Source organism: Pongo pygmaeus, chromosome X (assembly GCF_028885625.2).
Source record: "Pongo pygmaeus isolate AG05252 chromosome X, NHGRI_mPonPyg2-v2.0_pri, whole genome shotgun sequence".
In the NCBI taxonomy this organism is placed as follows: Eukaryota; Metazoa; Chordata; class Mammalia; order Primates; family Hominidae; genus Pongo; species Pongo pygmaeus.
This window is the reverse complement of record NC_072396.2, coordinates 17,288,729-17,316,064: the sequence shown is the minus strand read 5'-3', so window position 1 is coordinate 17,316,064 and position 27,336 is coordinate 17,288,729. Positions and strand designations below refer to the sequence as shown.

The following is a 27,336-nucleotide window of genomic DNA, read 5'->3' as shown; positions in this document are numbered from 1 at the left end:
AGTTAAAGCTATTCTCCTGCCTCAGCCTCCCAAGTAGCTGGGATTACAGGCATGCGCCACCACGCCCAGCTAATTTTGTATTTTTAGTAGAGATGGGGTTTCTCCATGTTGGTCAGGCTGGTCTCGAACTCCCGACCTCAAGTGATCCGCCCACCTCGGCCTCCCAAAGTGCTGAGATTACAGGCATGAGCCACTGCGCCCGGCAGGGTTTTTTTTTTTTAATGATGTTTTAGGAGTCAATACCATCAAGTTTTACACCCACAGGCTACTATACTGAAACAGTCATCAGAATCTAAAACTCAGTAAACAGCACTCAGGGTTCTTTGTAAGAAGAACTGCTGCAATTTTGGGTATGGAACAAATCAGTCTGTTGCAAGGTTAAATCAACATGAACAGATAAGATGGCAGCCTTACTGACCTTTCAATAAAGCTTTTACTGAAAAAGAAAATGATGCTGAGTCACAATTTGAAGAGCAAGAGTGACATCTTGTGGCCTACCAAAACATATCACGCATCCTTACAGCCACATTTACAGATATTAAAAACACCTTTACTGAAATTCTTGCAGGAAAAAAAATCATTGTTTTTGCATAATTTTGTAAAGCAAAGTTACTGCGAACTGTACGCGGCCGCCCAGTTTAAGAGGCTGCAGGTCTGGCACACACTAGCTGTAATTTCACCAGGGTGCAGAGCTCCTGCCTTTGCTGACCCAGGGTTAGCGCAATCCTGAATCCAGTGTTCATTATTCCTTCGCTTTCCTGTCTATATAATTTCATTTCATCTGTGTGTACTTCTCTAAAAAAAAATCCTTTTGGTTTTAGCTGTTTTGACTTTATTGTAGCTAGTGCAAATGAAGAATTGAAATTTTCATTTAATTTACACTAATTTAATAAGCCACATGTGGCTGATGGCTACCGTCTTGGACAGCACAACTCGATTACATTGCTAGGACTCATCCACATTGTTGGCGTGTAGCTGCAGATCAGGACTTAGCAGATTTTTTCTGTAAAGGGCCAGCAAGTAAATATTTTAGGCACTGCAGGCCACATATGGTCTCTGTCATGTGTTCTTCTTTATTTTTAAACATCTTAAAAATTAAAACCATTCTTAGCTTGTGGGCAGTGTAAAAACAGACTTTGGATGCATTTGGCCCACACGCTGTTTAATAGTCCACTTTTTAAAAATACAGCACGTACACAAACATACCACACAAAGTGAGATCTTGTCTCTAAAAAATAAACAGTGAGCCATGATTGCGCCACTGCACTCCAGCCTGGGTGGTAGAGTGAGACCCTGTCTGAAAAATAAACAAACAAATAGATAAAAAATAAAAACACACCACACATACACACAAAACTCTTTATTAATCCATCTTCTTGCATAAACGGGCATCTGGGCTGTTTCTAGGTTTTGTTATTACTCACAGTGGTATGAACATTCTCATGTATTTCCTGGTATACACATGTCAGGAATTTCTCTTCTGTGCAAACATCAGAAATGAGGTTGCTGGGCAATGATTTCTAAATGTTTGATTTCACATGACAATGGTGAACTGATATTCCCAACAGCAATATATAAGAGACCACGTAGATCCACATCCTCTCCAAAATGATCAGATTTCCTCATTTATGCCACTATAATAGACATAAAATGGCATCTCATTGTGGTCCTGATTTGCATTTCCCTAATCACTTATCAGGTGGAACATCTCTTTGAATGTTTATGGACCTTTATGTTAAGGTATCTTTGTATCTTTGTTTATCCACTTCTATGAAATGTCCCTTTCATGTCTCTCATCCAGCTTTCCATAGGGCTATTTGTCCTTTTCACATTAGTGTTCTTTAGATATTCTTGATACTAAATCGCCTGCTGGTTATATTTGTTGGAAATATGTTCTCCTCAGTTTGTAATGTCGTCTCGCTTTTTTTTTCTTTTCTGAGATGAAGTCTCACTCTGTCGCCCAGGCTGGAATGCAGTGGTGCGATCTTGGCTTACTGCAACTTCTGCCTCCCCAGTTCTCCTGCCTCAACCTCCTGAGTAGCTGGAACTACAGGCGTGCAACCATCATGCCCGGCTAATTATTTTTTAATTTTTTTAGTAGAGACGGGCTTTCACCATATTGGCCAGGCTGGTCTTGAACTCCTGACCTCATGATCCGCCTGCCTCAGCCTCCCAACGTGCTGGGATTACAGGTGTGAGCCACCGCGCTTGGCCATCTTCTCACTTTTTTTCAGGGCATCTTTTGACGAAAACAAAGTTCTTAATTTCAATAAAGCCAATTTGTACAATCTTTCCTCTGACAGTGCTTTTTGTGCTATAAGAAATATTTCCTAAACTCAAGGTTGGAAAAATATTTATCTATTGATAAATCAAAATAATATCTACAAATTTCAAAGCTTAATTGTTGACATTTAAGCCTTTAATCTATTTGGAATTGATTGTTGCCTCTGGTGTGTAAGGATCTAATCTTACTTTTTCCTCATAAGGATAACTTTTTTTTTTTTTTTGGAGATAGCATCTTGCACTGTCGCCCAGGCTGGGTTGCCATGTGGCACGAACTCACTGCAGCCTCCAATTCCTGGGCTCAAGCGATCCTTCCACTTCAGCCTCCCAAGTAGCTGGGACTACAGGCGTGCGTGCGTGTGTGCGTGCATGTGTGTGTGTGTGTACAGGGTCTTGCGACGTTGCCCAGGCTGGTCTTGAACTCCTGATTGTAAGCAATCCTGCTTCAGCCTCCCGAAGTGCAGATGTTACAGGGCTGAGCTACCATACCTGGCCAGGATAACCACTTTTTAAGTTACATTAATATCATGAGGATGGCAATTCTCCCCCAAATGTATCTACAGATTCTGTGAAATGCTCTTTGAAATCCCAAATAGTGCCCCCCAACACACGGAACTACTAAATTGAATCTAAAATCTATAGAGAGTAAAGGGCCAAGAATAGCCAAGATACTTCAGAAGAGTAAGGAGAATGGAACCTACCCAAGCATATATTAAGATTATTACGCTATAATAATCTATACAAACTGACTACAGGATAGGAAAGAATAGCATTATAAAGTACTTAAGGATCATGTTAATGGTATCCACAGCTAAAAGCAAAATGCTACAATTTCATGAATCCATGTGATCTGGTGAACATGTTGGCCACAGGGTCTCTCCAATGGACAATCCCAGTTACAGTGCACAGAAATCCATTCCAACTGCTCCACAAAACAGTTATGCATGTCAGTGCAACAAGCACAATGACATCAGATGATATATGTCATAAAGGGGCAGAGGACAGTGATGGCAAAAGGGAACTTTTCAGAATAATCCTTGGGAAAACGCTATGCCTCCCTTGGTGACCTCACCTATATATACTCTACTTTTTTTTTTTTTTTTTTTTTTGAGACAGAGTTTCACTCTTGTTGCCTAGTCTGGAGTGTAATGGCACGATCTCGGCTCACCACAACCTCTGCTTCCCAGGTTCAAGTGATTCCCCTGCCTCAGCCTCCTGAGTAGCTGGGATTACAAGCATGCGCCACCACGCCCAGAAAATTTTGTATTTTTAGTAGAGACGGTTTCTCCATGTTGGTAAGGCTGGTCTCGAACTCCCGACCTCAGGTGATCCGCCTGCCTTGGCCTCCCAAAGTGCTGGGATTATACACCCAGCCTATATCTACCTTTTAAGTGAAATATGTGTCGCTTCAAGAAATCAAGCTTTAGAACATTTTCTGGAAACAATACACATTTTGTCTTTCAAATTTCTGGCACAAATCTGTATAAAAAAGAGATTACTCACTAGGCAAGTCTTCAATGTGTCACATCCTGAAATGAACACAGTCATTACTGCTGGTGCTTAGTAATAACCTTATCCATAATCAAAACAATAAAACCAAAAGCCACAAACAAAAACACCCTAGACCCCTGCTACTTCAAGTGTGATCCAAGGTCTGGCAGCATCATCACTGTTGCCCGGGCATTTGTTAAAATGCAGATCCTCAGGCCCCAACCAAGACCTAGTGAATCAGAATGTGCATTTTAACCACAAGTTCAATGATCGGTGTGAGTTTGAGAACAACTACCGCAGATCACTGTTTGTTCTCTCTTCTAACCAATTCATGGCTGGCTGTCATTGTCACATCACTGGGTTGGGTAGCTAACCTTCGACACTGCTTTTTCTGGTTTTTACTCTTTTCTCCATTTTTTCTTGTCCCTTTTCTGTTCTTGTCTTTCTTCTTTTTCCACCATTTCTTGCATGATTCTCCCCATGTGAAAGGCACCAAGGGGGACTGGCTTCCACAGCCAATGGAAGCATTCCTTTCCTGAAGCCATCAATCCAACCACGCTGTGTTTTCTGCCATCTTTGCATTTGTGACTGCTCTGGGACATTTTCACTGATGCACAGGGCGTCCTGTTGCTACAAATAGTGGAAGGTGCCAGGCTGCTGAATGCCAGCTAAGTGAGGTATACCTGGACCACTTCATAAACTAAGGGAAAGTAACTGTCATTTTTTTTTTTCTTTTTGAGACAGTCTCACTCTGTCGTCCAGGCTGGAGTGCAGTGGCGCAATCTCGGTTCACTGCAAGCTCTGCCTCCCGGGTTCATGCCATTCTCCTGCCTCAGCCTCCCGAGTAGCTGGGACTACATGCACCCGCCACCACGCCCAGCTAATTTTTTTTGTATTTTTAGTAAAGACGGGGTTTCACCGTGTTAGCCAGGATGGTCTTGATCTCCTGACCTCGTGATCCACCCGCCTCGGCTTCCCAAAGTGCTGGGATTACAGGCGTGAGCCACTATGCCTGGCCTGTAACTGCCATTCTTGAAGCAATAAACTAACAGAATTCAGTTTATTTTTTATTTTTTTGAGATGGAGTCTCGCTCCGTTGCCCAGGCTGGAGTGCAGTAGCACGATCTCAGCTCACTGCAAGCTCTGCCTCCTGGGTTCACGCCATTCTCCTGCCTCAGCCTCCCGAGTAGCTGGGACTACAGGCACCTGCCACCACGCCAGGCTAATTTTTTTTTTGTATTTTTAGTAGAGACAGGGTTTTACCGTGTTAGCCAGGATAGTCTCGATCTCCTGACCTCATGACCCACCTTGGCCTCCCAAAGTGCTGGGATTACAGGCGTGAGCCACCGCGCCCAGCCTCAGAATTCGTTTTTTTAGAGCTGATCATTGATTTAAAAAAAAGTAATGGCTTATGATATGGAATTAACTGTTTTAACAGATGAAGATGCATATAAATTGTATATGATAATTCACCTATTTCACAAAGGGCAATAATTTTAGCATTTATATTAGAACCACTTATTCTAAAAGTTTCCCACAACCATTCCTTCAAAGGGTTCTATGATTTTCCCATTCTTCAATTCAAATAGGATGGCAGGGTTTCCAAGTTGAAACTGCCTTCATGGGCCAGGCACGGTGGCTCACGCCTGTAATCCCAGAACTTTGGGAGGCCAAGGTGGGCAGATCACAAGTTCAGGAGATGGAGAACATCCTGGCCAACATGGTGAAACCCATCTCTACTAAAAATACAAAAAATTAGCCAGGCGTGGTGGCATGCGCCTGTAGTCCCAACTACTCAGGAGGCTGAGGCAGGAGAATAGCTTGAACCTGGGAGGCGGAGGTTGCAGTGAGCCAAGATCGCGCCACTGAAATCCAGCCTGGGCGACGGAGCGAGACTCTGCCTCAAAAAAAAAAAAAAAAAAAGAAAGAAACTCCAAAAAGAGAATTAATGCTACCTATAATACCTGTAATATAGCTGAGAACGGACGGGCGTGGTGGCTCATGCCTGTAATCCCAGCACTTTGGGAGGCCAAGGCGGGCAGATCACGAGGTCAGGAGATCGAGGCCATCCTGGCTAACACGGTGAAACCCCATCTCTACTAAAAAATAAAAAAACTAGCCAGGCATCGTGGCGAGCGCCTGTAGTCCCAGCTACTCGGGAGGCTGAGGCAGGAGAATGGCGTGAACCCGGGAGGTGGAGCTTACAGTGAGCTGAAATCACGCCACTGCACTCTAGCCTGGACCACAGGTGAGACTCCGTCTCAAAAAAATAAAATAAAATAATATAGCTGAGAACAAACTCTTTGATAAGGTCAATGTTTCTGGAAGATGGAAAAAAGGATGCTTGACACATAGTAGATGCTAAATAAGTATTTCTGAGACAAAGTATTGTTTTAGCAGACGATTTCACGTAACTCACAATCTCAATCAAAGCAGTCTTCAATCTCTAGAATTCCCTTAGGAAAAGTTTAAGACAGGAACCACTACACCCCAACTGAGTGGCACCTAAGGCATCACAACATAGCAATGGAAAGGTTGACTTAGACTCTAAAACTAAGTTTTAGAAAATCTATGCCACATCTTAGTATTACAATGTTCCCTATATATTACCTCATAAAATGAAACTATACAACCAATAAAAAGCCCCAACAAACCAGATTCTCTTCTTCAATTTCAGAATAAAATATAATTTTACATTTAAGGTCATATCAAATTTGTACTTTAAGAAACTTATCAAGCACACACACATTTTGCTATATTTTATATGGCTCTCACATCCTTGACTTAATACTCACAAGATCAGCGTATTTCTTACAGAGAGCTGCCAGCTTCTCCTCTGGGGTTGAAAGGGTGTTTAGGGCTTGCATCAGTAATAAAACTTCTTTTCCTGATGATTAACAAGAAAAGAAATAAGTCCCAGAAGAATGAGATCAAATCTAACCTGTAAATTCTACTAACAATTCCCGTGCTCTGACAGCCAGAGTAAACTAATTTACACCTATGATTATAAATAAGAGATTTACCAGCTCAATGGAAAAGGCAATTTTTAAATTCTGGATTAGCAGGCCTCGCTCCCCTCCCCATACCCACCCCAAATTTCTTAACTCACTCACTAACACTGCTAGCTATTTATAAGAACTCTTGTTAAAAGCTTATAAATTTCCTTGCCTAATCACTGATGTCCAAGTTAAGACAAAGGGCAAGTTACAAAGGGCATGGAATTTTTTTTAAAGCTTCCTCCTAACCAAGTTCGAATATAGAAGCAAGTTCAAAGGGAGTTTCAGTTGGTACTACACTTTGCCAAAGACACACATAATCACAGGAGAACATATCTTTTCCTATGAACAATTTAAAAACGTGTGCTTTTCTTATGATTTACTAAGTATATTCTATGTGTTAACTAAGGTTAACTAACCAAAGGATGACAAGATAGCTCTTCCCGTGGGGAAAGACCTTAACAATACTGTAAGGACTTTGGCAGAGAGAGGCAGGTGGCTGAGATAGGAGGGGACTAATGGCATTTCAAAGTAAGGGGTAATCTTTTATTTCTTAAGCTAGGTGATAGGTACCATTTTTATTTTTTTAATGTTCATTCTTATATGTAAGATATTACATCAAAATATATATCTCAAAATAACTCTGACATACAGACTGCTATGGGGGAAAAAGGGTGACTTCAAAAAAGAATGCTTTTCTACTCACATAAAATTTTATTAATGAAATCTTCTCTCATTTAACCCAAGGCCAATAAGACCTTTAAGAGACGATTAAACACGATTACTGAAAATGATCAGAAATAACTGCAATGTGGCCGGGCACAGTGGCTCACACCTGAAATCTCAGCACTTTGGGAGGCCGAGGCAGGAGAGGACTGCTTTAGCTTAGGAGTTTGAGACCAGCCTGGGCAACACAGTGAGACCCTGTCTCTACAAAAAAATTTTTTAATTAGCCAATTCTTGATTATTTGGAAAAAAAAAACCTAAGCGTCCTCTCTGCTGTTTTCGCCTCCTGCACATAACTGCAGCAGACACATGGACTGACCTCACCGAAGACACTAGGTGTGTTGGCTAAGCACCTCTAAAGTGGCTGTGTTCAAAATTATCTGGGCTGCAGAAAACACAAGTAAAATGATTAGCATGTGAAACATCCAACCACTGAACGGATTATTACCTAAGGTTTTTTCTTTGTTCCTGTTGCACTCTGAATCTTGCTGACCATCAGGGGGATCTGTTCGAGCTTCTCCCCCAGGGATTTCCTCTCTTGACTCTTGCGTGCAGTATGCTGGGCTCACCAAATTCCTGTTCTCTGTTATAAAGTCACTGCCTTCATCCTCTTCCAATGAATGCTTGTTACTTGTGCCACCACAGTTTGAGCCTTGATGTTGAAGAATATCATTTGATTGAGAGTTACACAACATATCTGCTTTCACCCCTAGCCCACAAATTCCAGCTTCTTCCATTGTGCCAATTTCAAACTAGAGGAAAGGAGAAGGAGAAAAAAGATGGAGAAGGGGTTAAATCAAATGTAATCAATGTTTACAAGCAATGGAACATCATAGCCTGACGGTTTTTTCTTCCTTAGTGGTTTGCAAAATTGATGTAAATATGGTACTTTCTAGATTTCACTGAGAGGTGACCTAACTATAAAGTATAAGGAAATTAGTTAAAATGAATCACACAACTATGCAGTACCAAAGGAGGCAAGAAACCCATTTAGTTATAAATCTAAATTGATTTCCATATAAAAATTCACCACTTAACATAATTAGCACCTTAACAGAAGTGAAACTGTCCCCAGTTAATGAATATTAATTATTCTGATCTTATCCTCAAGGAGACAGTACAGCAGGGATGGCTAACTAGCTATCCATCAAAACCCCGTGCTCCCCCAAGTTCCTGTGGAGTTGGCACTATGAGACAAGTGCCCAGCCAGGGACTATTCCCCAGCCCCCTTACACCAAGGGGCGACTTCCACGTGAAGTTCCACCAACTGAATGTGGGCATAGGACACAACTGTCCTTTCTGTAACAAGACTTTTATTCTTAGAAGCACAAGTTCTTTCTCAACCATCTCTCCCCGACTCTGGCAAAATGCAGATATCTCCAAGACCCTAAGGGATGGCAGAGCCACAGGATAAATGCAGCCTGGGCCTCCATATCCTATGTACATACAGGAAAGCCACCCTACTTACAAAGAAAACCTACACTGGACTATAGGTGAATAAGAAATAAACTTCTCTCATGCTAAGCCATGGAAATTTTGAGACTGATATTTTAAGCAGCTATCCCTGCCCTAATACACATGGTAAAGATGCCTTTATTCCAGTATGTTATTCTTATGTCAGTAATTTTACCTTACTCTGTCTTCTACCACATTGTTAACCCTATTTGAGTTTTTTCCCCTTGTGAACACTTCCTGGTCATGATGTGGCACAAATTTAAATTCTGTGCATTTACTCTCTGTATAAAAGAGGGCCTCTTCCTTTTCTGAATAATACAGTTGAGGTGAGGAGGTGTTTAGTATCCTTCTCTTATCACAAATGGAAAAAAGCTACTTTCAAAATTTATGGGAGAGCAGATATTTGAGATTTTAGGCTATAATCATTTTGTGCAACTGAAGAACTCAAAATATCAAAGTAGGAGGGGATGGAGAGGTTAAGGAAAATAAAATCTTATATTTTATAGTCTAATGTTGATAAATCCAGTACTGTGCTTTCATAAGAACAAATTGGCAAGGACACTTTGAAAAACTCTTTGGCAATATATGGATACCTTCTAACCCAGTTAACTCTACTCCTGGGATTTTGCCCAAGTGTATACATATGTGTATCCAAAGGCCAAGAATAAAGGAGCACTATTCCTAATAGCTCCAAAATGGAATCAACCCAAATTTCTATCAGTAGCAGAATGGATAAACTATAGTATCAAAGCAGTGAGAATGAACTACTGTTGGATGCAACCACATAGATGAGTTTCACAGACCTATGTTGTGAAAAAGGTGCTAGAAGAGTATGTACTGTAGGAAATCATTTATGTATAAAGTTCAAAAACAAGGCAAGCTAATAAATGGTGCTAGAAATCAGGATAGCGGTTACCATTGGGGATGGGGCCTCCTGGGGTGCTTGTAGTGTTCTATTTCTTGGTCTAGATGAGGTGACGCAATCACTTTGTAAAAATTCATCAAGCCTAACATTTATGATTTGTATACTTTTCTCAATTTATGTATTTCAGTAAAGTTTATTTTAAAAGTTGCAATTTATACATTATTCAAGAAGAGGAACCAAAACAAATATTTTCCTCTAAGAAGAGAGATTAAAGATATGCTGCTTTTCATGACACTTTTAAAATAATGTGCATGTAATACTTTGATATCTTAAAAAAAATTAACACATTAAGGGGAAATGGGTTATCTATTTCAGAGTTATGGTTTGATGCCACACTCTAAGCCTAATTCAGATGAAAAAACTTACAAATACTGAAACTCTTAAATTATTTGAAAAGATTTTAAAAATTCACTTCCATATGTATCATATTCTATAGAGCAATGTTTCTCAAGCATAACCCATAAAGTTTTTCAAAAATTCACAATGGCACGCATCGTGGGGGATGCTTGTAGTCCTAGCTATTTGGGGGGCTAAGGCAAGTTTGAGGACAGCCTGGGCAATATAGTGAGACCTCGTCTCTTGGGGTGGGAGAGGATTCACAATCAACTTTTAGGAAAAATCATTTGTAAGATTTCACTACTGTAGAAACTTCTTAAAATTGTTAATAGGCCGGGCGAGGTGGCTCATGCCTGTAATCCCAGCACTTTGGGAGGCTGAGGTGGGCAAATCACTTGAGGTCAGGAGTTCAAGACCAGCCTGGCCAACATGGTGAAACCCCGTCTCTACTAAAAATACAAAAATTAGCTGGGCAGAGGTTGTAGTGAGTCGAGATCGCGCCACTGCACTCCAGCCTGGGTGACAAAGCAAGACTCCATCTCAAAAAAAGAAAATAAAAAAAAATCATTAATATACCCAAATAACATACTATAGCAGTATTATTAACAGAACAGGTGCAAAGTGATAATTTCAATGCTACATTTCACATGTAACTACTAGTTTCGCCTCTACTTTAATCAAATATTGAAATATCATGTACTAATTGGGCGCATAGATATATAAAGAGACCCTTTACACAAAAGCAATAGAAAGGGGAAAAGTGAGTACTATCAATACCATTTTCCCCAATTTAAAAAAAAAATTTTCGGACAGGCGCAGTGGCTCACACCTGTAATCCCAGCACTTTGGGAGACCGAGACGGGCAGATCACAAGGTTAGGAGTTCAAGACGAGCCTGACCAACATGGTGAAACCCCACCTCTACTAAAAATACAAAAATTAGCCAGGCGTGGTGGAGCATGCCTGTAATCCCAGCTACTCGGGAGGCTGAGGCAGGAGAATGGCTTGAACCCGGGAAGCGGAGGTTGTAGTGAGCTGAGATCGCACCACTGTACTCCAGCCTGGGTGACAGAGCGAGACTCCATCTCAAAAAAAATAATAATAGTTTCAAATCTATTCCCTGAAAACCATTAGGTATAAGAATGGCACTACAGGCCGGTCGCGGTGGCTCACGCCTGTAATCCCAGCACTTTGGGAGGCTGAGGCAGGCAGATCACTTGAGGTCAGGAGTTTGAGACCAGCCTGGCCAACATGGTGAAACCCAATCTCTACTAAAAATACAAAAATTAGCTTGGCATGGTGGTGGGCACCTGTAATCCCAGCTACTTGGGAGGGTGAGTCAGGGAGAATCGCTGGAACCCAGGAGGCAGAGGTTGCAGTGAGCCGAGATTGCGCCACTGCACTCCAGCCTGGGAGACAGAGTAAGACTCTGTCTCAAAAAAAAAAAAAAAAAAAAAAAAAAAAAAAGGCACTACAAAATTACAATGTTGGCCTTAAATATTGATGAAAAGTGTATAAAGAGGTAATAGAAGGGCTGAGCGTGGTGGCTCACGCCTGTAATCCCAGCACTTTGGGAGGCTGAGGCAGGCGGATCACCTGAGGTCAGGAGTTTGAGACCAGCCTGATCAACATGGTGAAGCCCTGTCTCTACTAAAAATACAAATTTAACTGGGCGTGGTGGTGCATTCCTGTAATCCCAGCTACTTGGGAGGCTGAGGCAGGAGAATCGCTTGAACCTGGGAGGCGGAGGTTGCAGTGAGCCTAGATCATGCCATTGCACTCCAGCCTGGGCGACAGAGCGAGACTCCATCTCAAACAACAACAACAACAACAAAAACAAACAAACAAAAAGAGAGAGAATAGAAGACTGTTTATCTCTAACACAGAATTTCTCAGACATGTAATGATAATAAAACCCACACGATCCCAGAAAATATGGTGTCAAGCCGTATCAAAAATACAGTGAGCATGAAATTTGTAGAAAAAAGGGGAAGCATAAATAATTTTCACCAAGAAAACCCTGAGGCCTGTCCTAACCCTGAGGCTACTTGAGGAATGAGATTGGTTCATTTGTAGTTTTTCAATTCCATTAGTGATTTATTTTGTGACACCTTTATTGTGATATAATTCACATACCATACAATACCCCAACTTAAAGTGTACAGTTCACTAATTTTTAGTGCATTCACAAAGTTGTGCAAACATTACCACAGTCAACTTTGCAACACTTTCATAACCTGAAAGTGAAATCCAGTTCTCCTTAGCTATCAACCCTTAATGCTTCTATAACCTTCAGCACCAGGCCACTAATCTAGTTGCTGCCTCTATGGATTTGGCTATTCTAGACACACTTCATATAAATGGAGCTATACAGTATGTGGCCTTTTGAGTCTGCCTATTTTTTCTTTTGAGATGGGGTCTCACTCTCTCGCCCAGGCTGGAGTGCAATGGCACGGTCTCTGCTCACTGCAACCTCCGCCTCCCGGGTTTCAAGTGATTCTCCTGCCTCAGCCTCCCAAGTAGCTGGGATTACGGGCACCCGCAACCATGCCCGGCTAATTTTTTGTATTTTTAGTAAAGACAGGGTTTCACTATATTGGCCAGGCTGCTCACGAACTCCTGACCTTAGGTGATCCACCCACCTTGGCCTCCCAAAGTGCTGGGTTTACAGGTGTGAATCACCACGCCGGGCTGAGTCTGCCTATTTGCACGTGGCAAATTTTCAAGGTTCCTCCATGTTATAGCATGTATCAGTATTCAATGCATGTAGCTGAATAATATCCCTTATACAGACAGACTACATTGTATTTATCCATTCATCAGATGGACATGTGGGTTATTTCCAATTTTTGGCTACATTGTATTTATCCATTCACCAAATGGACATGTGGGTTATTTACAATTTTTGGCTATTATGACTACTTCTTTTTATTTTTTTTTTGAGATGGAGTCTCGCTCTGTCGCCCAGGCTGGAGTGCAGTGGCGCGACCTCGGCTCACTGCAATCTCCATCTCTCGGGTTCACGCCATTCTCCTGCCTCAGCCTCCCGAGTAGCTGGGACTACAGGTGCCCACCACCACGCCCGGCTAGTTTTTTGTGTTTTTAGTAGAGACGGAGTTTCACCGTGTTAGCCAGGATGGTCTCGATCTCCCTGACCTTGTGATCTGCCCGCCTCGGCCTCCCAAAGTGCTGGGATTACAGGCGTAAGCCACCGCACCCGGCCAATTATGACTATTTCTGCTATGAACATGAATGCATTCATTTTTGTGTGGACATTTCTCCAAGGTACTGTCCTAGGAGTGGAATTGCTATATGGCCACTCTGTGTTGAACCTTTTGAGGAACTGTAAGACTATTTTCCCAAGCAACTGTACTTTTTTTTTGGGGGGGGGGGAAAGGGTCTCGCTTTGTTGCCCAGACTGCACAATGCAAGCTTACTGCAGCCTCAACCTCCTGGGCTCAAAGGATCTTCTCGCCTCAGCCTCCCAAAGTGCTGAGATTACAGGTATGTGCCACTACGCCAGGCTTATTTATTTTTTTTTTAATTTTGTAGAGGGAGAGTCTTGCTATGTTGCCCAGGCTGATCTCAAACTTCTGGGCTCAAGCAATCCTCTTGCTTCAGTCTCCCAGGGCACTAGGATTACAGGTGTGAGCCACCACGTGCAGCTCATTGGTACCATTTAAAATTCCCACTAGAAGTGTATGAGGGTTCCAATTTCTCCACATCCTCAGCAACACTTGTTATTTTTTTATAGCCATCCTACTGACTGTGATGGTACCTCACTGTGTTTTGGATTTGCATTTCCCTAATGACTAACAATATTGAACATCTTTTCATGTGCCTATTGGCCATTTGTATACCTTCTTTGAAGAATGTTTTTCAGATCTTTTGCCCATGTTTAATTGGGTTGTTATTTTATCGTTGGACTGTAAGAGTTCTTTATGTAACTAGCTACAAGTCCCTTACCAGATATATTTTTCAGATGACTTCATGGTTACCTCAACTTGGAAGAAAGGAACAATAGGCCTGGCGCAGTGGCTCATACCTGTAATCCCAGCACTTTGGGAGGCTGAGGCGGGCAGATCACCTGAGACCAGGAGTTCGAGACTAGCCTGACCAACATGGAGAAACCCTGTCTCTACTAAAAATACAAAATTAGCCAGGCATGGTGGTGCAAGCCTGTAATCCTAGCTACTAGGGAGGCTGAGGCAGGAGAATCACTAGAATCACTAGAACTCCAGCCTGGGCAATAAGAGCGAAACTCCACCTCAAAAAAAAAAAAAAAAGGCTGGCCGCGGTGGCTCATGCCTGTAATCCCAGAATTTTGGGAGGCCGAGGCCAGTGGATCACAAGATCAGGAGTTCGAGACCAGCCTGGCCAACATGGTGAAACCCTGTCTCTGCTAAAAATACAAACATTAGCCGGGCGTGATGGCACACACCTATAATCCCAGCTACTCGGGAGACTGAGGCAGGAGAATCACTTGAACCCGGGAGGCAGAGGTTGCAGTGAGCCGAGATCGTGCCACTGCATTCCAGCCTGGGACAGAGCGAGACTCTGTCTCACAAAAAAAAAAAAAAAGGAATAAATATTCACTTATTTCAAAACATCATTAGGAGATTTAATTAAAAGTTACTCTTGTTTTCAGATTAAAAGTATACAGGTCATTGGCCAGGCATGGTGGTTTACACCTGTAATCCCAGCACTTTGGGAGGCCGAAGCGGGCGGATCACTTAAGGTCAGGAGTTCGAGACCAGCCTGGCCAATGTGATGAAATCCCGTCTCTACTAAAAAAAAAGCAAAAATTAGCTGGGCGTGGTGGCGGGCGCCTGTAATCCCAGCTGCTCAGGAGGCTGAGGTAGGAGAATTGCTTGAACTCAGGAGACAAAGGTTACAGTGAGCCAAGATCGTGCCACTGCACTCCAGCCTGGGCAACAGAGCAAGACTACATCTCAAAAAAAAAAAAAAGAAAAAAGTATACAGGTCATTTACTATTACCACTATATAGCAAAAAGACAATGTAAAGACTCAGGGTCGGGTGCGGTGACTCACGTCTGTAATTCCAGCAGTTTGGGAGGCTGAGGCAGGCAGATGACGAGGTCAAGAGATGATCAAGACCATCCTGGCCAATATGGTGAAACCCCATCTCTACTAAAAATACACAAATTAGCTGGGTGTGGTGGTGCGTGCCTGTAGTCCCAGCTACTCGGGATGCTGAGGCAGGAGAATCACTTGAACCCGGGAAGCAGAGGGTGCAGTGAGCCGAGATCGGGTCACTGCACTCCAGCCTGGCAGCGAGACTCCGTCTCAAAAAAAAAAAAAAGGCCGGCCACGGTGGCTCACACCTGTAATCCCAACACTTTGGGAGGCCGAGGCAAGCAGATCACCCCAGGTCATGAGTTCAAGAACAGCCTGGCCAACATGGTGAAACCCCATCTCTATTAAAACCACAAAAATTAGCTGGGCGTGGTGGTGCATGCCTGCTACTCGGGAGGCTGAGGCCAGAGAATTGCTTGAACCTGGGAGGCGGAGGTTGCAGCAAGCCGAGATTGCACCATTACGCTCCAGCCTGGGCGACAAGAGGGAAAACTCCATCTCAAAAAAAAAAAAAAAGACTCAAGGGCCAAAAAACTATTGTGTAATGCAGAATAATAGGCGGTGTCATATGGCATAAAGAAGAATATTAAATTAATCTGTATAGTGCACAAACACCACATCACCTATTTTCCTTTTAATTGTATGTCATCACTTCCTATTTGTAGTTAATACTTCCGATTTTTTTGTCTTTCCAGACACTCCTGCCTCTGAACTCTTATCACATATTACAATATCACGTATTTGATATATACAGCCTCCTAAGTAGCAACAGCTTATTATGCACAAATGGTACTCAAATGCCAACTGATGGGGAGCATACAGAGGCAAAAATGGCTGTTGAAAACAATCCACGAAAAGAACCTAGGCATTAATACACAAGTTATAGAAAATACCACTATTGGCCAGGCACGGTAGCTCATGCCGGAAACCCAGCAATTTGGGGGGCCGAGATGGGTAGAACACTTGAGGTCAGGAGTTCAAGACCAGCCTGGCCAACATGGCAAATCACCATCTCTGGTAAAAATACAAAAATGAGCTGAGCATGGTGGTACGTGCCTGGAATCCAGGTTTACTCGGGAGGCTGAGGCACAAGAATTGTTTGAACCCAGGAGGTGGAGGTTGCAGTGAGCTGAAATCACACCACTGCACTCCAGCCTGGGCAATAGAGCGAGAAATGAGAAATTCTGAGAAATAGAGCAAGAAAACAAAAAATGAAAATACCACTATTTTTATTTTATCATTAGAAGCAAGACAGTATTACATTTCCCTTCTCTCTTGTACAACTAATTTTGATGTGGTATTGGGGTATTTTTTACATTTGCTAATGAAAGATATACTTTCGCTCTATAAAATCTTTTTGTTTACTAATAAGCCCAGTTCCAACAGGACTTGATTCAAACCACAATCTACAAATACTCTTGAAATAGCAGGCCCCAATTTTTCTACCACAAGGACTATTCAATTAACAACCTACTTGAGGCTCTGTACCTGGGCTATTGAATATTAAGCAAATTCTTAGGCCAATAACTTTATTAAATTGTAAATGATTTCTCAGACCTCATCTCCTCAACCAGAGAATTCTATATCATATGCCCAGTACAATTTCCTACTCTGTCTTCTCTCTCTGATGCCCATTCTGGATGCCTTTTCTTGGATCAATCTCTTATATAAATAATAGTAGTAGCAGCTAATACTTACAGCTAATACTTACACAGTAAATAGTACATCCAGGCACTACTGTAAGAACTTTCCTATATTAACTAGCTTAATCCTCACAACAATGCCACCAGGTAGGCACTATTATTTTCTCCATTTTAGAGATGAGCAAACTATGGCATGTAAAGTTAAGTAAGTATCCTGCCTAAGGTCACAGTTAGTAAATTGCAGGGCAAAGATTTGAACTCTAGCAGTCTAGCTTCCGAGTCCACGCTCTTAACCACAAAAATATACTGCTTCGTAACTACCTTCTGTCTACTACTGTTCAAACATCCTTCTCCTGGCCCAGCCATCTTAGAGAAACCTATTTAATAATGGGAAGAGATGCTCCCAAAATACAATGTACAAAAATGAATTACAAAACAGAATGTACTGTATATTTTGTATATGCACTATATATATGTATACAGATACTGCTCAACATACATTGGGGTTACACAGTGATAAATCCATCCTAAAGTCAACAATGCAAGTTGAACCACAGTAAGCCAGGAACCATCTGTGTGTATGTATATACACACACACAGAAGTGTTGGAAGAAAATATTGGAAGAAAATATCTTGGCCTGGTGTGGTGGCTCACACCTGTAATCCTAGCATTTTGGGAGTTTGAGGCGGGCAGATAAACTGAGGTCAGGAGTTCAAGGCCAGCCTGGCCAACATGGTGAAACCCCGTCTCTACTAAAAATACAAAAATTAGCCAGGTGTGGTGGCGGGTGCCTGTAATCCCAGCTACTCGGGAGGCTGAGGCAGGAGAATGGCTTGAACCCGGGAGGCGGAGGTTGCAGAGAGCCGAGATCACGCCACTGCACTCCAACCTGGGCAACAGAGCAACACTTCATCTCAAAAAAAAAAAAAAAAAAAAAAAAAAAACAACTATAAGATATCATTTTACACATCAAAAACTTCGACAACACTGTGGGAGGGGTTGTGGGACATTCTCAAGCATTCCTGGTGGGAGAATAAATTGACTTAACCACCAAGGAGTCCAGTTGGGGAAGGGACTGACTGGGAACCAACACAAGGGAACCTCTAGGGTGTTGGTAATGCTCTGTATCTTGATGGGGATTTGAGTTACAGAGCTGCATGCATTTGCTAAAACTTAGCACATAATGCACTTCTGATGGCTTCATGGATGAAGGGACAGATAAATGGACAGATAACTGAAAAAGCAACCAGAGTAAAATGTCAAAGGTAAAATCTAGGTGGTGGCAAAATTGATGTTTAGTATCAACTTTGCAGTAGCTTTGAAATTTTTCATAAGATGTTGGAGGGAGAAAACATCAAGTCACATATGCTTTGATCCAGCAAATTCATTTCTTACCAGTTTTTCCTACAGATATACCAGTACATTTGTGAATGACATAATACATAAGGTTATTTATGCAGCATTGTTTATGGTAGCAAAAATTCAGAAATATCCTAAATATCAATAAATAATAGACTGGATGAATAAACTGCTGTACATCCATCCGAGTATCACACTATCTGTTAAAAAAAAGAATAAAGCGGTTATATAATTACTGGTAAGGACAGGTTGATAAGGGAAAAAGCAAAATACCCCGTAGTACATGCCATATGTCATGATATGAGGCTTGAGAAGGTGCCATATAAATGTATGAGCAGAGAAGTATATCCAATCTCTGGCCGGACACAAAGAAACATTACTGGAGACAAACTGAGTGAGTGGGGACAAGACTTTCACAGCAGGCGTGTTTTCACCTTTTGAGTTAGGTGCCATGAGTTACCTTTACAAGAGCTTTAACATGTTTTTTAACAGCAAAATGAAGAGCTCTAATATACTGCCTTATTCGGAAAAACAAAAGAGGAGGAAATGTTTATTTAAATTCCAATCTCAAATGAAAATGAAACCAACACTGAGTAGTTTCCAGATGGATTTCTATTAGAACCCTTCCCTGCAGAAAATCATGACATAAAAGCTATCACATCTTCATCTTGTGAGCAGCATGTGTACCTTTTAGAGAAGCACAACACTGTGCTACAAGTGTTTATTTACAAGAGCCTTAAACACCAATAATCCCCTACCCTAGCCACTCCCCTCCGGTCAAAGGATATATTTTGCAATCTTCCTTCCACTGTCTCGATACTTGGAGCTAAGAGGACTCACTAACTGACCAAGAGATGCCTTCAAAATGGGCGGTCACCAGTTTATCAATAATAAATGACAGGAGCAAAGAACAACTATCATAGAAACTTTTGCAAATGAACATGAGGAAGTACTCTGCATTCATCAACTACTTGTAACAGCTTTTTGGATCAAAACATTCAAAACTGAGAACATGGAAATTAAAACCTAAAGGAAAAAAAATGTTTTAGGTTTCTTTCCCTTCCACCAACACCCCCATTCACTTCCTAATTATTTCAACTACTGCTTACTCACATGAGCTCAAACACCTTTGACCAGGGCCAAGCATGTGCAGAGGACACAAATTACCCAGTCCTTGCCAGTAAGAGCTAGAGTGGACCTTCAGAGGGAGCAGTTGGGAAAGGTTGTGTGTATTTCTGCATTTTCCTAGACAGACATCCTTAGCTTGTCTCAGATTCCCAAACAGACTAGGAGGAACTTATCAAATAAGTAAAGGGAACCTTTAGCACCTCAGGACGACACTGTGTGAGGTGTTCTCAAAGTGACCCCATTTAACCTTCCCTGCCTCACTGAGATACAGGCCTTATTGTTCCCAGGTACAGAAAATGAGACTTGATGAGATTAAGTAACTCGCTCAAAATCATATTAAAATCAGTAAAAGGGGCTGGGAAAATTCAAAACCAGGTCCACCAAACTCAAGAGTCAATGTTTTCTCTATTACACTGTTTCCCTCACTTTATAAATCAGCTTTGGAAAATGCAAGTTCAAAGTCAAACAGATCTCTGACGCAGTTACAAAATAAATCTAAATTAAATGTCTAAAAATACACAGCACACTAGAAATACCAATATGCATTCAGAAAACATCATGAAAGATATGTAGAATTTTTAGCAGGGATTAACTCTGGGATTTAGGGAGGTAAGACATGTCTAATTTGGGGGTAGGGACAGCTTCAAATAATTTGAAGTGATTATTTAAGGAACTGGAGTTAGTTTGTTGTTGTTTTTTAATTTTGTGGTTTGTTTTTGTTTTGTTTAAGGCAGAGTCTCGCTCCATCACCCAGGCTGGAGTGCAGTGGCCCTATCTCAGCTCACCGCAACCTCCACCTCCCGGGTTCAAGCAATTCTCCTGCCTCGGCCTCCTGAGTAGCTGGGACTACAGGCGTGTGCCACCACGCCTGAATAATTTTTTTTTTTTTTTTTTTTTTTTTTTTTGAGACAGAGTCTCGCTCTGTCCCCCAGGATGGAGTGCAGTGGCACGACCTCGGCTCACTGCAACCTCCGCCTCCCGAGTTCAAGCAATTCTCCTGCCTCAGCCTCCCGAGTAGCTGGGACTAAAGGCGCGCACCACCATACCCAGCTAAATTTTTTGTATTTTTAGTAGAGATGGGGTTTCACCACGTTAACCAGGATGGTCTTGATCTCCTGACCTCGTGATCCACTGGCCTCAGCCTCCCAAAGTGCTGGTATTACAGGCATGAGCCACCATGCTTGGCCTTAATTTTGTGTTTTAGGATAAAACAAATTATCTCTAAAAATCTTTCCAACCCTTTGTTTCTAATAATTTACCCTAAGAGTTGTTAACTTCAACCAGGAGTGTACGGACAACAGTGTATGTGCAACCATGCTCGCACTGCCCTGGGAGGGGCAGTGGAGGCAGAAATGGATGAGGAAATAGTGAAAGATATCAAAGATACTCCATACTCTCGGGGCATCAGCTATTGGCCTTATTTGGTTTTGTAAAACATAAACCTTCCTCCTAAACCCTTCCAGTATTTTGAGGGGCTTTCACATTTCCAAATACAAAGTTTTACAAACAAACCTATTATAAAAATTACATTGTCATGTGGCTAAATTACAAAAATGACTTTAGCTTCGTATAAGTCATTTAAAACAGTGTATACACTAAGGCTATTTTAATCTTCCAAAGAACTATTGTGGATGCACAGTTTTCCTCACAGCTAATGCTTTATCAATCATTTATCTCAAATTCCTGTTTTAACCATTTTGGATCAAAGCCTTTAAAATATGTATTACATAACTCAATGCCTCCTTAAATAGTAGTCTGTTTTACTGTTAGAACAAAGAAATGAAATGAAAGGATATTTATTTTTAACACATAAAATATTACTGTGCACTATTATATAATTAGATTCTGGTATACATGTCTCTACAACATGCCTATATTCTTTAAGATAATAAATTCTCAATGTTTCCAAATATAAACTCCCAAAGGTGAGATCTTATTTATTTATTTATTTATTTATTTTATTTTTTTTTTATTAAGTATTTATTGATCATTCTTGGGTGTTTCTCGGAGAGGGGGATATGGCAGGGTCATAGGATGATAGTGCAGAGAAGGTCAGGAGATAAACACATGAACAAAGGTCTCTGGTTTTCCTAGGCAGAGGTCCCTGCGGCCTTCTGCAGTGTTTGTGCCCCTGGGTACTTGAGATTAGGGAGTGGTGATGACTCTTAAAGAGCATGCTGCCTTCAAGCATCTGTTTAACAAAGCACATCTTGCACCGCCCTTAATCCATTTAACCCTGAGTTGACACAGCACATGTTTCAGAGAGCAGGGGGCTGGGGGAAAGGCCATAGATCAACAGCATCCCAAGGCAGAGGAATTTCTGGTAGTCAGAACAAAATGGAGTCTCCTATGCCCACCTCTTTCTACACAGACACAGCAATGATCTGATCTCTCCTTCCTTTCCCCACACTTCCCCCCCTTCTCTTCAACAAAACCGCCATCGTCCTCATGGCCCGCTCCCGATGGTCGCTGTCTCTTTGGAGCTGTTGGGTACACCTCCCAGACAGGGCGGCCGGGCAGAGGCGCTCCTCACCTCCCAGACGGGGCGGCCGGGCAGAGGCGCTCCTCACTTCCCAGACGGGGCGGCCGGGCAGAGGCGCTCCTCACTTCCCAGACGGGGTGGCCGGGCAGAGGCGCTCCTCACTTCCCAGACGGTGTGGCAGCCAGGCAGAGGCGCTCCTCACTTCCCAGATGGGGCGGCCGGGCAGAGGCGCTCCTCACTTCCCAGATGGGGCGGCCGGGCAGAGGCGCTCCTCACCTCCCAGACGGGGCGGCCGGGCAGAGGCGCTCCTCACTTCCCAAACGGGGCGGCCGGGCAGAGGCGCTCCTCACTTCCCAGACGGGGCGGCCGGGCAGAGGCGCTCCTCACTTCCTCCCAAACAGGGTGGCAGCCAGGCAGAGGCGCTCCTCACCTCCCAGACGGGGCGGCCGGGCAGAGGCGCTCCTCACCTCCCAGACGGGGCGGCCGGGCAGAGGCGCTCCTCACTTCCCAGACGGGGCGGCCGGGCAGAGGCACGCCTCACTTACCAGACGGGGCGGCCGGGCAGAGGCGCTCCTCACTTCCTCCCAAATGGGGTGGCAGCCAGGCAGAGGCGCTCCTCACCTCCCAGAAGGGGCTGCCGGGCAGAGGCGCTCCTCACTTCCCAGACGGGGCGGCCGGGCAGAGGCCCTCCTCACATCCCAGACGGGGCGGTCGGGCAGAGGCGCTCCTCACTTCCCAGACGGGGTGGCTGGGCAGAGGCACTCCTCACTTCCTCCCAGACGGGGTGGCAGCCAGGCAGAGGCGCTCCTCACCTCCCAGACGGGGCGGCCGGGCAGAGGCGCTCCTCACTTCCCAGACGGGGCGGCCGGGCAGAGGCGCTCCTCACTTCCTCCCAAACGGGGTGGCAGCCAGGCAGAGGCGCTCCTCACCTCCCAGACGGGGCGGCCGGGCAGAGGCGCTCCTCACTTCCCAGACGGGGTGGCCGGGCAGAGGCGCTTCTCACTGCCTCCCAGACGGGGTGGCAGCCAGGCAGAGGCGCTCCTCACCTCCCAGACAGGGCGGCCGGGCAGAGGCGCTCCTCACTTCCCAGACGGGGCGGCCGGGCAGAGGCGCTCCTCACTTCCTCCCAAACGGGGTGGCAGCCAGGCAGAGGCGCTCCTCACCTCCCAGACGGGGCGGCCGGGCAGAGGCGCTCCTCACTTCCCAGACGGGGGGCCGGGCAGAGGCGCTCCTCACTTCCCAGACGGGGTGGCCAGGCAGAAGCCCTCCTCACATCCCAGACGGGGCGGCCGGGCAGAGGCGCTCCTCACTTACCAGACGGGGTGGCCGGGCAGAGGCGCTTCTCACTTCCTCCCAGACGGGGTGGCAGCCAGGCAGAGGCGCTTCTCACTTCCTCCCAGACGGGGCGGCCGGGCAGAGGCGCTCCTCACTTCCCAGACGGGGCGGCCGGGCAGAGGCGCTCCTCACCTCCCAGACGGGGCGGCCGGGCAGAGGCGCTCCTCACTTCCCAGACGGGGCGGCCGGGCAGAGGCGCTCCTCACTTCCCAGACGGGGCGGCCGGGCAGAGGCGCTCCTCACTTCCCAGACGGGGTGGCCGGGCAGAGACGCTCCTCACTTCCTCCCAGATGGGGTGGCAGCCAGGCAGAGGCGCTCCTCACCTCCCAGACGGGGCGGCCGGGCAGAGGCGCTCCGCGCCTCCCAGACTGGGCGGCCGGGCAGAGGCGCTCCTCACTTCCCAGACGGGGCGGCCGGGCAGAGGCGCTCCTCACTTCCCAGACGGGGCGGCCGGGCAGAGGCGCTCCTCACTTCCCAGACGGGGCGGCCGGGCAGAGGCGCTCCTCACTTCCCAGACGGGGCGGCCGGGCAGAGGCGCTCCTCACTTCCCAGACGGGGCGGCCGGGCAGAGGCGCTCCTCACTTCCCAGACGGGGCGGCCGGGCAGAGGCGCTCCTCACTTCCCAGACGGGGTGGCCGGGCAGAGGCGCTCCTCACTTCCTCCCAGATGGGGTGGCAGCCAGGCAGAGGCGCTCCTCACCTCCCAGACGGGGCGGCCGGGCAGAGGCGCTCCTCACTTCCTCCCAGATGGGGTGGCGGCCGGGCAGAGGCGCTCCGCACCTCCCAGAGCGGGCGGCCGGGCAGAGGCGCTCCTCACTTCCCAGACGGGGCGGCCGGGCAGAGGCGCTCCTCACTTCCTCCCAGATGGGGTGGCAGCCAGGCAGAGGCGCTCCTCACCTCCCAGACGGGGCGGCCGGGCAGAGGCGCTCCTCATCTCCCAGACGGGGCGGCCGGGCAGAGGCGCTCCTCATCTCCCAGACGGGGCGGCCGGGCAGAGGCGCTCCTCACCTCCCAGAGCGGGCGGCCAGGCAGAGGCGCTCCTCACTTCCCAGACGGGGCGGCCGGGCAGAGGCGCTCCTCACTTCCCAGACGGGGCGGCCGGGCAGAGGCGCTCCTCACTTCCCAGACGGGGTGGCCGGGCAGAGACGCTCCTCACTTCCTCCCAGATGGGGTGGCAGCCAGGCAGAGGCGCTCCTCACCTCCCAGACGGGGCGGCCGGGCAGAGGCGCTCCGCGCCTCCCAGACTGGGCAGCCGGGCAGAGGCGCTCCTCACTTCCCAGACGGGGCGGCCGGGCAGAGGCGCTCCTCACTTCCCAGACGGGGCGGCCGGGCAGAGGCGCTCCTCACTTCCCAGACGGGGCGGCCGGGCAGAGGCGCTCCTCACTTCCCAGACGGGGCGGCCGGGCAGAGGCGCTCCTCACTTCCCAGACGGGGTGGCCGGGCAGAGGCGCTCCTCACTTCCTCCCAGATGGGGTGGCAGCCAGGCAGAGGCGCTCCTCACCTCCCAGACGGGGCGGCCGGGCAGAGGCGCTCCTCACTTCCTCCCAGATGGGGTGGCGGCCGGGCAGAGGCGCTCCGCACCTCCCAGAGCGGGCGGCCGGGCAGAGGCGCTCCTCACTTCCCAGACGGGGCGGCCGGGCAGAGGCGCTCCTCACTTCCTCCCAGATGGGGTGGCAGCCAGGCAGAGGCGCTCCTCACCTCCCAGACGGGGCGGCCGGGCAGAGGCGCTCCTCATCTCCCAGACGGGGCGGCCGGGCAGAGGCGCTCCTCACCTCCCAGAGCGGGCGGCCGGGCAGAGGCGCTCCTCACTTCCCAGACGGGGCGGCCGGGCAGAGGCGCTCCTCACTTCCTCCCAGACGGGGTGGCAGCCAGGCAGAGGCGCTCCTCACTTCCCAGACGGGGCGGCCGGGCAGAGACGCTCCTCACCTCCCAGACGGGGCGGCCGGGCAGAGGCGCTCCTCACTTCCCAGACGGGGCGGCCGGGCAGAGGCGTTCCTCAGTTCCCAGACGATGGGCGGCCGGGCAGAGGTGCTCCTCACTTCCCAGACAGGGCGGCCGGGCAGAGGCGCTCCTCACTTCCCAGACGGGGCGGCCGGGCAGAGGCGCTCCTCACTTCCCAGACGAGGAGGCCGGGCAGAGGCGCTTCTCACCTCCCAGACGGGGCGGCCGGGCAGAGGCGCTCCGGTGAGATCTTATTTAAATTTTAGGTATGAAATACTTGTCTGAGACTTCCTAAGTTATATATAGCACTGTCTTTAAAAACAGACCACACAGACCCATACCTGCGAATTTACTACATTAAAAATGGTGTCATTTCAAATTGGTAAAGGAAATAAATGATTTATGATATCTCCAAAACCATATGGGGGAACAAAGGGGTATCCTGTCTTACCCCCTCCAGATATACCAAGATTGAAACATGAAAAATGAAAACCACAAAGAGCTTGAAGAAGTCCTCAACAAATTTTTTTCCATAACCTTGGCATGAAGAAGGCCTTTCTTTTGTTGTTGTTGTTTTGGTTTTTTTATTTTTATGAAATTATATAAAGCAGAATGACTGCTCCATAAACAGAGCAGGGCTATCTCAGTAGCACAGAGTAGCCAAGAAGGCCTTTCAAAGGAAAGCAAAAAACCCAGAAGCTATTTTTAAAAAGGGGGTGGGGGGCGGGTGCGGTGGCTCACGCCTGTAATCCCAACACTATGCAAGGCCGAGGTAGGAGGACTGCTTGAGCTCAGGAGTTCAAGACTAGCCTGCGCAACACAGCAAGACCTGTCTCTACTAAAAATAAAAAAATTAGCCGTGTGTGACGGCACACATCTGCGGTCTCAGCTACTCAGGAGGCTGAGGTAGGAGGATCACTTGAGCTTGGAAGATCAGCAAGCTATGACTGCATCACTGCACTCTAGCCTGGGCAACACAGCCAGGCTCTGTCTCAAAAAAAAAAAAAAAAAAAGGTGGGGGGGTGGTGGTGACTGGAGATTAGTTTGCTAAATAATTAAAATCTTTGAAATTCCTGGGGTGGAGGGACAACGGACAGTGAGGTATGAGAAATTACCTATTGGGCCCAACTTATACTATTCCTAGTGATGGTTATACCAAAATCCCAGACTTCAGAGTTCACCGCTACATAATGTATCCATGTAACGAAACTTGTACCCCTTACATCTACAACAAATTTTTAAAAACTAAAAACTTTCAGACTAGCCAAAAGACTGCAGGAAGCCCTTACAAATCAGCCAGAGACAGTTTTCAAGGGTTTGTGAACAGGCAGATCACAATTAAAGAACTAAAAATGCCCAATATACAAATAAAAATGCAAAGCAAACCAAGGTACCATCTTTAACTTACCACATTTTAAAGGAGTAAAAAAACAACCTTGGTGTGGGCAAACAGGTCACTCAGCATACTTTTGGCAGGGGGTGGGGGGCTCTAAATTGGTAGAGTGGGTTTGTAGAGGTATTAGCAAGCTCTATCAACGTCTGAACTCACATGCACTTTCATCCAGCAATTCTACCGCTTTGAGTTTATTCCAGATATTCTCACTCAAGTGTAAATGGTTACTCACCAAACCAGAAAACAACCTAAATGTCCACCAATAGGGAACTGGTTAAATAATGGTCATCTATACAAGGTAAAACTATGCAGCCATTCAAAGGAATAAAACAGATCATATGCCGACATAGTATAATTAGGTAGGAAAAAAGGCAAATGGCCAGTACAGGATGAATACATCAGTATAAATTTAAAATATCCATATACTGTATAAGCCAATAGATGGATACAATTTTCCTACAAGAATATCCCCAAAATTGTTCACCATAATTACCTTTGTTTGGATTGTGGACCTAGAAGTTGGAAATGAAGAATTATTTTTTCTTTTTATAATTCTTGGCTCTGCCTTAATTTATTTTACTTTTTGGCTGTCAAATGATCCTTTATTGGAATATTTTCCTTTGTGCTTCTTTTTTTTTGAGACGGAGTCTCACTCTGTTGCCCAGGCTGGAGTGCAGTGGCACGATCTCAGCTCATCACAACCTCCGCCTCCCAGGTTCAAGCAATTCTCCTGCCTCAGACCTCCGA

At 45.8% G+C, this 27,336-nt stretch overlaps 1 protein-coding gene across 1 annotated transcript in view; it reads right to left on the bottom strand.

Moving 5' to 3' along the window:
* TXLNG (taxilin gamma) overlaps positions 1 to 27,336 on the bottom strand; it is a 62,640-nt gene that overhangs the window by 18,000 nt on the left and 17,304 nt on the right. Inside the window, exons 2-3 of the mRNA XM_054470731.1 lie at positions 7,945 to 8,248; positions 6,570 to 6,661 (exon numbers count right to left, since the gene is read on the bottom strand). Coding sequence (XP_054326706.1) covers positions 6,570 to 6,661; positions 7,945 to 8,248 — 396 coding nt within the window. The remainder of the gene's footprint in view (positions 1 to 6,569; positions 6,662 to 7,944; positions 8,249 to 27,336) is intronic.